Source organism: Bactrocera oleae, chromosome 3 (assembly GCF_042242935.1).
Source record: "Bactrocera oleae isolate idBacOlea1 chromosome 3, idBacOlea1, whole genome shotgun sequence".
NCBI lineage: Eukaryota > Metazoa > Arthropoda > Insecta > Diptera > Tephritidae > Bactrocera > Bactrocera oleae.
In genome coordinates, this window is record NC_091537.1 from 1309129 (window position 1) to 1320731 (window position 11603).

Consider the following 11603-nt stretch of genomic DNA (forward strand, 5'->3'; position numbering starts at 1 on the left):
CCATTTTTTTTTTACATTTATGAAATGTTTGTACGTTCTTCTATGCCTTACATAATATATGACCTTTATAATAAGTACACTTAGTTTATAAATAATATTTTTATACTATTAAAATCTATTATACATATTTATGTATGTTTGTATACTTGGAGCAGTTGTTACTCATATTATTACGTATGAAGAGAAGCAATTCGAACTTTTGACAATGCCGGAGTCAGTCTTAACAAATTATATGATTCATTCTTGTACATAGTTACTAGGGTGGAGCGAAAAAAAAAATTATTTTTTTGCTTAGCCTGAGGATAAAATTTGTAGATTATAAAAAAAAAATATTTATGGTAAAAAAAAAAATTTAGAGGCGGCTCACTCAGTTTTAAAGTAAATTTTCGAGTTAAAATTTTTATTTCGTAAAAAATGTTTGATAAGTGTTCTAGAAGAGAGTACTCTTTATAGCCAACAAGCTATCAACTTAAAAAAAATTTTTGTGGCCATTATTGGAGTTTTAAAAAAAAGTCTTACACGACAACATGCTTTCCTTAAGCGTTAAAATAAGTTTTGAGTCGAAAACCGTCACATTCGGTAATTTTTATATAAATGGAAAGAGTTTAAACCAAAAAAAAGTTTTTCTTGTCCAAAAGAAATTGTTTTTTTTTACCCTCAGGCTAAGCAAAAAAAAAATTTGTTTCGCTCCACCCTAATAGTTACTATTTATATTTCTTCGATAACCGAAGATTTTTAATTAAATTAATTCATTAAATGAAATTAGAAGCTCAGTTAGGTTACTAAAACCGTTCACCGAAACATCCCAGTTTTAGTGAAATTGAAAACTAAAAAAATCGTATTTTTTTTTGCATTAAATTATGTTGAAAGTGCAAAAGAAAGTAATTTTCCGCTCTCTGCTGAACTTAAACGCCCCCATGAATAAATGTGAAAAATTAGTAAAATGCATTTCTAGCCAAATAACTACGTTTTATAGCCACACTGAGACTGTATGAACAATTGTACAATACGTAGCATGATAATTGAATGTAACCGTTAATTCTAAATGCTATACACATTGCTTGCCGTTTGCCATAAGCGACCTGTACGCAGTTGCCACATTCTAACATAATTCGTTTTTCCGCATCTGAGCAACTCAAAGGCAACGATTTAATACTTTATTGAGATGATTGACTTTCAAAATGTTTTATTGATATATAACAGATAGCGCACACGCAGCAGTATATGCTCTGTATGACAGGCAAGCAGCTGTGCAATATTTCTCCGAACATTAAAAAATTATAGAAAATTAAATGCCTCAACAAGCGGCGGAATGTCTGTTCTTAATAAAATATCATCTTCAAGTGTACTTTCCTTAGTCATTTTTTCTGTTAATCACATTTTGTTGTATTTATTATAATTTTTTTTTAGAAAATTTTATTACTAACTTCTACCAAAGAATTAAAACGAATCAAAGAAGAGGTTTATTACTTTTAAGTCTTGTGTCGCCCAGGAACTGAGCGAAAACATGAATACAATATTAATGTATTTTGGATAATTTGACAGATAAAATTTGAAAACTAAACAATATATAATATTGAAATCGTGTATGCTTTAAATGTTATTGCAGTGAAAATTATGTATATGCGTATTTAAATTTGTATGTATTTAATACAAAAAGCAAATATATGTACAATCGAAATGTAATTGCTAAACTTTAAGTTAGCCAGGAGTCTTTTAAGTAACTAATACTAAGTCATCATGAACCAGTGTGTGAGGTTTTACATTGAAATTAATACTAAAACAAAAAAGAAAAACAATAATAAATCAATAATACAAACTGAATTGAAGAATTTTTTTTTAATACTCATGTGTAAAATTAAAAATAATTTTTTATAAAGATTGGTAACTCACACAATGCGCAACAACAATAACCACAAACGAAACCCAGCACCCAGAAGTCGGAAACATGTTGACAAATGAAGCAGTAAATCGTGTCTGCATGCCCGACGCTTTTGCTATACTCTCTATTTAGTAGTGTAGCTTAGCATTGCAGACATGTTGATAAACAATGCAGAGACCCATATTGTCCATAGAGTGCTCCTTTGAGTTTACCATTAACTCAGCCTTGGCTAATTTTCGTTTGCAGAACAATCATTTGTTGCTTGTTTTAACGCCGTAATTTCACTTATCAACCTGGGTGCTAAACGTGTCCAGTTACAATTCGGTTTTTGGGTTGGGCTTTTTGTTTTTGTAGCTAAGAATTACCATTTTCCTCCAAGGCTGAACAACAACATTTAGCAAATATTGTTTGAAAGTATTATATGTAGTTATATTTCTATATTTCTTCTCGCGTTTGGTACATTAAACACTTTTATTACGTAATCTATTGAATGCTGCGTTTGTAATGGATTTCTTTTGTCTACATAAGCCTTGCTTCCATATGTACTCGTATTTAAGTATTTAGTTCTTTGTTATTTCTATAAAAATATTTTTGATAAACGTTTGTTCCGATTATTTGCACCATCAAAATCACAGTTCAGCAATAGAACCTTGAATCCATCACAGCTAGCAACACCATTCCACAATATTCTATGTTTTTTCTTTTCTTTTACCTCTTCGAACATCTCAATCAACATCACCATCATCACCACAACCATCACTATCTAACTACATACGAATGGCAACAACAACCAAAACTACGCTTTCTACAAACCCCAACAACACGTGAAGGCTTGGAAAACGAGGATATGACACCGACTCTGCGCCAACTATGGACCGCAATACGTCAGATGCAGCAGGAAATGTCACAAATGAAGCTACAAATGAATGAGGAGCGTGCCTTGCGCACTAGCCTGCAACAGCTGTTAATGCAACACTTGGAGGCGGGCAGCGCGGTTAGCAATACGCCGAAATGTTGACTATGCAAGTGAGAGTGCAACGAGACACGTGTGACATTGATAAACGGATCGAGTTTGAAATGCCTGGAAGACAAAGTATTCGTTTGGTCAATATCGCGGTAATGAAGCGAGTAGGGCGAGTGTGTCGGTTGCACCTACGCATCATTTATTGCACATTTTGTTGCAATTTTTCTTTATGAAAGAACAATAATGTTTTATTATTAAGTATGTATTGTATGTAGTTCTGTTTTTAAGTAGCCTACTTATGGTAAGTGCATAGTTTGTAACACAGACCCTTGCATACATAGAATGTGTCATATTTAACGCTCACGCTCTAGTTTTTATGAACTTAAGTATTAAGCACAAATATTGAATAACTTTGAAAATAGTTTATTATTAAATTTCACGAGATTCGTAAAAAGTTGTGAACTAGGCTTATTTAGTGTTATATTATTTGTATTTTGTAGTTGAATAGCAGAAGAACTGCGCTGGGAAAGCGTCAGTAGTGGCTTTTTCGAAGAATTTTCGAAATTTTCACAAATAGAAATAATTTTCGCGTATAGTCTTTGCTAGCAACATACTTGTAGTAAGCATGCTGCTTTCACTTTTACGCTTATCCTTCATGTTAACAGTTAACTTCTTTTGACCATGATAGTTAGAGGTTATGACATCACAAATGCTTTGCACAAAAATATCATTTCGTATTTACTCGGGTTCTGCATAATCGCAATTGAGCGTAGAACGTTTAGTCAAACATACATTTGACGGAGCAACCAGAATGCTGAAACTAAGCAAACATTTCATTAGCAAATCGTTTAATTTAAAAAATTACGCAAAAGCGTAATTTTAAACCAGGCGTATTAGGGAGCCGGTACTTTCATTTAACTTTGTATTTTTTCAAATATTTTCAAAATTTCAAACGAGTGCTTTCTTCTTTAATAATTCAACCAATCACTCATTAAGTCGGACGCACAAAAATTCTACTACACAACAACAAATTAATTATTAAATATACGTAATAAGAAACTAATTTTTATAATCGAACAAAAAAGCAATTACAACGACATTAACTTCTCGACAGCCAAGTAATAAGTTGAGAGGCCAGGAACACTGCGCAGAACAGAAGTACAGTGCTAATTGTAATTACGAAACTGAAAAATTACTCAATAAGAAAATGCTAGAGTTTTTAGCTGACAAGCAAATATAATATATTATTGCTTTGGTGAAGCCGTGGTTAATGTATTTATAACTAATTATAGGCATTGCATATTTGATTACCGTTATTTTATTTTTTGGTGATAAGAAATATTGGAAGCGTTTTATTGCTTACCAAATGTGTTCGCAAGAATATGAATTATATTCAAACAGAAATTAGTAAAGTATTAAATAAAATAAAATCTATTTTTAGCTTTGCAATATTATTGGTAGAGTGTATTAAGACAAGAAACAGAATTTATTCAATTGTTGCATAGTGCTTTTGTTGCTATTGTAATTTCGATGTGTATTGTTAACAAATGCTCATTAAACTCCTTTTTGGATTGTCAATTATATATTTCCAAATCAACAAGTAATTAAACAGTAATAGAGCATTAAGTAATTGTAAGAACAAAATAATGGTTATTATACTGACAAAAAAAAATAACAAAAAACCAATGTAAGCGAGTGTCTACACGCACACAACTAAATAATAAAAGCGAATATTTTCTATTTCATTTCGAAGGAATTACCATTTTGTTTTTTCTTGCAAATAAAGTTTTGTTAGTTGGAACAAATGAAGGTGAAGCTAAGTGTGCATATGTTTGCGGAATTTCTAAAGATTTTACACATATTACAAAAGTTTAGTAGCACAACTACACTAGAACTCTACGTGGGTATGCCCAGGTATCATTTATATCATTATCCGTTGAAACCTGTTGATTACGACTGGATTTACTCAAAATAATATATGTGCTGTCAAATCGCGAATTTCAAGCTTTCAAACCATCGATCTTTTTCTGCATGCAAAATTCATAAATTCAGACACATAAGCAAGCTAAATTGAATTGCACTTAAAATTTATTATTTGTTTTCTACTTAACAGTAACAATAATTTAAAGATCAAGCACAAAATCATTTTTAAAATGATCAGCACAGAATAAAATAAAAGGGCACCAACTCAACTCCTCTGGAGTCAAATTGTAAAATATTTTTTTTTTAATTTTTTTTTTGTTTTTGGTTGATTAAATCTTAGTAATTCTCAGTAGTTCTGACATAATTGACGCCGGACGGCATTGTCACTTTGTCGAATCCTTTTGGGAACAGTTTGTTTGCTTCCTCATCAGTCACATTGGGAAGAATCATGACTTTAGTGCCAGGCTGTATTTGAGGAAAACAACAGAAACAGTTATTAACAAATAAAAGTGAATATGTGTAAACGCAGTGACACTTACCGTCCAGTTGGCGGGTGTGGCCACAACCTTCAGCTTGTCGGTTAATTGCAATGAGTCCAAGCAACGAAGAATCTCACTGGTATATGAAATAGTTTTGTTTGTTTTAGAAATAAATTTTTTTAATTGAATTATGCGTGCAACTCACTCAACATTTCGACCCATGGACATGGGGTAGAACAACGACACACGAACTTTGTGATCGGGGCTGATGATGTAGAGCGCGCGAATGGTTTTACCGATTTCCGGGTCACGTTTCTGCTCCTCGTCCAACATGCCGAAGAGTACAGCCAAATCACGATGAGGGTCTGCAATGATCGGGTAGGGGAATTCTCCGGGAATATCCAGACAATAGGACTTAATATCGTTCACCCAGTCAACGTGTGATTTCAAATCATCCACGGAGTGAGCCAAACACTTGGCATTACGTTTGGCGAATTCTGGCTGATGAACGGCGATGCGTCCCAACTCGGTAGTGCAGACGGGTGTAAAGTCCGAGGGGTGTGAGAATAGGATGACCCACCTATGAAATAATCAGGGCATGTGGAAATAATTGACATACTTTTTGAATATGAAAAACTGTTATTTATTCTCTCGCTTTAAAATTAATAATTTGTTATATTAATGCCTTCAAATTGGAACGCGCTCTTATTTTTGAACTTCTGCTGCATTTATTTTAATACAACTATTTATGCTTCATCGCTTAAGAAAGAATGTATGTACATATGTATTTGTAGATAACATGTGGTGTCCAAGTGCAATTTACAGTTCAGTGTAATTGAGTTTATTTTCAATTGGGTAACAATGCTTAAAATTATAGACTTACGAGTTTCCTTGCCAATCGTAAAAACTAATTGGACCCTGGGTAGTCTCAGCTTTGAAGTTCGGCACAGTTGCTCCCAAACGCATTTTAGTATGTATGTATATGTATATTTTGTATATTTTTACTATTATAAATGATATTTCACACAAAAGTGATATGACAACAAAACAACACGATTCAGACACGAAGACGCCTTTTCACAGACTGATGACAACTGCGAGCTGCAAAGGTATTTATATACAAGTATACGTCAGCTTTCATCGTGGCTCGGTTAATTGAACGACAATCGCTTATTCTATTATTGTCCTCCAGCTATTCACCCGCCAGATGAACGCTTAGACATTGGTAACAGGTTTTAAAGGCGGGCGGCAAGTGGAGGAATGGCTGTAAGCTTTATCAGCTGCTGAGGGTGTTACTGATTCGTAACGATTTCGATAAGTAACCTCTGCTCCATTGCTGAAAGGGCCAGTAGACCGTACGATTACGTTCATCTGGCACAAAATAGTGCAAAATAGTAAAAACTGAGAAAAATTCGAGGCTTCCTTCACACAGTCTCATCATTTCTATGCTTTAACTCTTAAGTATAACAAACAAGAATAAATAATTTCACAATCTTTGCTTCTATTGACGAATTTTTGAATGCAATGCTAATTTTGCATTAAAATTCTACGTGGGTTCAATATTAGTTTATGAATATTTCGATCCACATTTATAAGCGATAGTGTATGAAGTAAACAAGTATATATATTTGTATATAAGTATAAATATATTTGCTTAAGTATTTGCTCAGTTCCTGGGCGTAGTGTGATCTAGTGTGGATTGCAAAGCGAATAGTAAAGAAGTGTAACAACAATAACAAACATGGACAATGATATTAATTTCTCGACTTTTTTGCGTTGCTTACATACACTAGCGAACAAAAGTCTGCGTACGATTCATATAACGGTGTAAAGGTATTATAAATAAGTTGTTGAGACTGAAAGTAGGGGAATATATGTGCATATATATATTTAACACGATTCCCCAGTTAAAAAGCTTTTAAATGGGAGATGGATTTCTTAGCAGAATACCAAGAACGTAAGAAACCCATTATATACGAAAATGTTCGAAAGCTTCGTCTTTCGCTCAAACAACTTTTCTAACCCCTTGAGACAACAAAAATAACATATCATAAATATTTTACTATCAACTGAAGCCACTAATTTTTTGACTTGTGAAACAATGATAATGTAGCCATATCTATGTATGTAGAATAACTATTCTACATTTGCGGTTTCGCAAAATAATTGCGTTTTTATTACTACGGTAAACGCCTAGATAAGATAGAGACATTGCATTGATAATATTTTTATTGTATGCCAGTATAATTCAATATTAGTTGATTTATTATCTTCCATATTTTGCAAAGCGGCCACGCCCACTTTCGTTGATTACGACCAAGAATTGGGTTATATATTTCCAGCAATCGCTTGTTCATAACTCGGCTAATAAGTTAGCATTTCAACATAAATGCACAAATATCAAGGTTAATGTGTGTGTGTGTGTGCATTTTCGTTGCTAACGACCTCAATCCGAATTGGCAAACAAGTAAATTTTTCGCGGAAAATCAGCAGTGGCAATCGTTTTCAGTATTTTCAATTATGCTGATAAACATATACATATTTACTTATAATAAATCTATGTATACTAAGTAAGCCTGCTGGCATTTATATCTACGCATGTATGTACTTATATTTGTGCTTATGTACATATACGAGTATGTACGCAATGATTTTGTTGTTGTTGTCAAAAAATGCGCCGCAATCTTACAAAAGCTTTTCCAGACGCTTACAATATCAAGAGCAGCAACTCGACGCTACATATGTACTCATATATCATACATACATACAAGTACATATGTGAGAAACAAACACGCGCTTTTGCATACAAATCACATAGCTCAACTGTAACAGGTCGGCTGTGTTTATGTTTATTTAATGTCCACTGGAAACTGATAACCTTCTGGGTCTCAAGTGAATTTAATCACAAACCATGGTTTGTTGATAAGGCTGTGTTTGAAAAAAGCGGCGCCTAGCTAAATACTGTCTACGATCGGTAAAAAAGTTGCAAAAAACATAATTGATTATCAAATTACAAATATTACCACGAACTAAATAATATTTAAGAGCAAAAAAAAAAACGAAGTATTTATTACATACACACACATGTTTTTATTTTTATGTGGTTACGCCTTTTTAATATTTATATGTTTATACAATATTTATGGCGCGCGTCAGAATCGTGCTATACGAATACGTACTAGATGTCCCAATTAGAATAGATGGGAAGTTGAAATTCGTGCTGAAGAGGGCTTGCGTTTGTTTGCGTCCCATTCTCCGAAAAATGCTTCCAATTGTGACTATCATCATTGTGACTATCAGTCATTAAGTTAAGAATATATGTTTCTGATAAGTTTCGAAATAATTTCAGAGAGTCTGAGCAGTTAAATTTCCAGTCAGTCACTCTTAGTGATGCATGGGTGAGGTGTGGTATATAGAATCATATAATATACCATACGTATGTTCATATGTGATCTTCCCCAGATTGCTTGAAACTTGCAAGTTTCGGTTACGAGCTCTCTATAAGTATAATCATTGTATAATTTTCTTGTAAAAACTCCATATTGAGTAAAATTTAATTATCAAATATTTTTGGATGTATTTTGGTGCTCAGCAAAGAGTATATCTAAAAAAAAATTTGCAATTTATATGAGTTCTATAAAAATAAGCTGAAATGAGTGATCACCCTATAAAAGATTTATGAGCTAATCGCGAAATGTTTAGTTAGCCGCTCTAACATAATATATTCTCTTTAGCGTATTTGCCTAGTGCACTCCTCTGACTATTTTCATATTTATTTGTACGTTTTTGAGAAGGTAAATATTGACAAAAGTACGACACTACTAGTGAAACGCAACCAAAAACTAAACACAAATATGCGCCCGATATATTTGTAGTCGCTCGATTGCTTACTTGAGCAGTAGGAAACGTCAACTTGTTGTTAGTTTTGCACATTTGATGAAATTCTCCGCGCTCATAAAACCTATTCAGCCATGTACACACACACGCCCAGCAAGCTGCCATAATCGCATGCTAATGATAAAGTGTAAAAGCGCTTAAGAGTGTGTGTGTGTGTGTAAGTAATCGACAGATATAAGTGTATAAAAGCCAGAACAGTGCTTGGAGCCGACATCAGAAAGTGCTAAACTGTGCTTGAGTTGAAGTCGTCAAACATTGTGACAGTTCGTTTGCTTCAACAATAAAATAATTTTGTTTGAAAAGTATAAATAAAAACATTTAAAAATGCGTCTGGGAGCCACAGTACCGAATTTCAAAGCGGAATCCACCAAGGGACCCATCAACTTCTACGATTGGCAAGGAAACTCGTAAGTCAAAAGTTATCAATTTAAGAAAATAAATTTGAATTTGTTATAATTAGCTTGCGATTGATTAGAGTTCGGCTACACGATTTGAAACTAATAAAATTACTAGCTAGGAGTAAAATTTATGATAAAAATGTACATGTACATATGTGCATATTGTAGTACAAATATAAATATTTAAATTATTCGCTTTGCTCCTGTGGGCATTTTGAGAGACATCCAGCAGTCAGCTAGAAATTTCTACTATACAAGATTGATTCATAAAGTGCAGAACGAATCAAAAACCTGCAGCCGTCAAGAGACGGTATAATCTTGTGGGGATCTGCAATTTGTAATCTAAAACGTAATTTTGTTATGATGTTATACAACTTTTATTTGTACAGAGCGACGCAAATATCAGTTTCGCATTCACACAATGTCGTTCCATTCAAAAGTAGGTGTGCCTATAAATAAACGTAAATCACACACACACACATACACATGTGTTTGAGTACTTCAAAAATAATAATGTGTATTTTAATATTCCTCGTGTGTCAGGTTGTTTGAAAACTATTAATTGGCTTGTTTATTGAAAAGGCAGCGCACGCACACACATACACACGCGCATATAAATATTTATGGATGAAATGATAGGGTGGTGCTTTGTAACTTAGGATTTGCTTTCGAGTTTGTTTATTGATTTTAACGACATATAAATTTTACACAGTTGGGTTGTTCTATTCTCACACCCCTCGGACTTTACACCCGTCTGCACTACCGAGTTGGGACGCATCGCCGTTCATCAGCCAGAATTCGCCAAACGTAATGCCAAGTGTTTGGCTCACTCCGTGGATGATTTGAAATCACACGTTGACTGGGTGAACGATATTAAGTCCTATTGTCTGGATATTCCCGGAGAATTCCCCTACCCGATCATTGCAGACCCTCATCGTGATTTGGCTGTACTCTTCGGCATGTTGGACGAGGAGCAGAAACGTGACCCGGAAATCGGTAAAACCATTCGCGCGCTCTACATCATCAGCCCCGATCACAAAGTTCGTGTGTCGTTGTTCTACCCCATGTCCATGGGTCGAAATGTTGAGTGAGTTGCACGCATAATTCAATTAAAAAAATTTATTTCTAAAACAAACAAAACTATTTCATATACCAGTGAGATTCTTCGTTGCTTGGACTCATTGCAATTAACCGACAAGCTGAAGGTTGTGGCCACACCCGCCAACTGGACGGTAAGTGTCACTGCGTTTACAAATATTCACTTTTATTTGTTAATAACTTCTTCTGTTTCTGTTGTTTTCCTCAAATACAGCCTGGCACTAAAGTCATGATTCTTCCCAATGTGACTGATGAGGAAGCAAACAAACTGTTCCCAAAAGGATTCGACAAAGTGACAATGCCGTCCGGCGTCAATTATGTCAGAACTACTGAGAATTACTAAGATTTAGTCAACCAAAAACAAAAAAATTAAAAAAAAAATATTTTACAATTTGACTCCATAGGAGTTGAGTTGGTGCCCTTTTATTTTATTCTGTGCTGATCATTTTAAAAATGATTTTGTGCTTGATCTTTAAATTATTGTTACTGTTAAGTAGAAAACAAATAATAAATTTTGAGTACAATTCAATTTATGACTTTTAAGTCTGGATTTCTATATGCACATACATATGCACGCGTTCTCAGTGTCATTAGCCATGGGCACTAGGCTCGCTGTCGTTCGCGAAGATAGAGTGGGCAGTGCAAGTGAAGTGGCAGTTAGCAGTTATCTTTACGACGCACTGCCACAGTCGAAACTTAACTGTGGAATGGTCGCTAACGTTCTCACAAACCGATACATATACATATATCTATGTACGCGCATACTAACACACGTATAGTATATATGGTAGACTGCCGTTGCGACCACAATCACTATAGAATTTCAAAATAATGTCTGTTTCGCAGCAATTGTCATGCGTGTGTCTGCTCCTCCTGTATTGCTCCCCAAGGGTATGTTGCATGCAGCACGCCATTTGTGCTGCGCCTCCTCTTTGATACTTTATCGCATTTTATGTTGTTTA

At 34.2% G+C, this 11603-nt stretch overlaps 3 protein-coding genes across 3 annotated transcripts in view; 2 read left to right on the forward strand and 1 right to left on the reverse strand.

Annotated features, from left to right (window-relative positions):
* The window catches only part of RtGEF (Rho-type guanine nucleotide exchange factor), a 28032-nt gene extending 23430 nt beyond the window's left edge, over window positions 1-4602 (forward strand). The window contains exon 13 of the mRNA XM_070107583.1: window positions 2713-4602. Coding sequence (XP_069963684.1) covers window positions 2713-2900 — 188 coding nt within the window. The 3' untranslated portion in view covers window positions 2901-4602. The remainder of the gene's footprint in view (window positions 1-2712) is intronic.
* A 314-nt stretch (window positions 4603-4916) lies between these two features.
* Window positions 4917-6323, reverse strand: LOC106614953 (peroxiredoxin-6-like). Its single transcript, XM_070107023.1, has 4 exons — window positions 6132-6323; window positions 5454-5828; window positions 5309-5384; window positions 4917-5234 (listed from the first exon to the last, which is right to left on the reverse strand). The coding sequence occupies exons 1-4, from the start codon at window positions 6212-6214 to the stop codon at window positions 5106-5108; spliced, it is 663 nt and encodes a 220-aa protein (XP_069963124.1). The 5' UTR covers window positions 6215-6323; the 3' UTR covers window positions 4917-5105.
* A 3018-nt stretch (window positions 6324-9341) lies between these two features.
* Window positions 9342-11170, forward strand: LOC106626437 (peroxiredoxin-6). The gene is made up of 4 exons (XM_036365663.2): window positions 9342-9552; window positions 10256-10630; window positions 10700-10775; window positions 10856-11170. Exons 1-4 carry the CDS (start codon window positions 9470-9472, stop codon window positions 10982-10984), a joined length of 663 nt encoding a protein of 220 aa, XP_036221556.1. The 5' UTR covers window positions 9342-9469; the 3' UTR covers window positions 10985-11170.
* Window positions 11171-11603: the final 433 nt, after the last annotated feature.

Bases quoted from the DNA above. Each gene is read 5' to 3' on its own strand.
- LOC106614953 (XM_070107023.1), bottom strand. From the start codon at position 6,214: ATGCGTTTGGGAGCAACTGTGCCGAACTTCAAAGCTGAGACTACCCAG. The intron at 5,829-6,131 runs GTAAGTCTATAA...ATTATTTCATAG, and splicing joins TACGATTGGCAAGGAAACTC to GTGGGTCATCCTATTCTCAC. The intron at 5,385-5,453 runs GTGAGTTGCACG...TTCATATACCAG, and splicing joins TCCATGGGTCGAAATGTTGA to TGAGATTCTTCGTTGCTTGG.
- LOC106626437 (XM_036365663.2), top strand. From the start codon at position 9,470: ATGCGTCTGGGAGCCACAGTACCGAATTTCAAAGCGGAATCCACCAAG. The intron at 9,553-10,255 runs GTAAGTCAAAAG...AATTTTACACAG, and splicing joins TACGATTGGCAAGGAAACTC to TTGGGTTGTTCTATTCTCAC. The intron at 10,631-10,699 runs GTGAGTTGCACG...TTCATATACCAG, and splicing joins TCCATGGGTCGAAATGTTGA to TGAGATTCTTCGTTGCTTGG.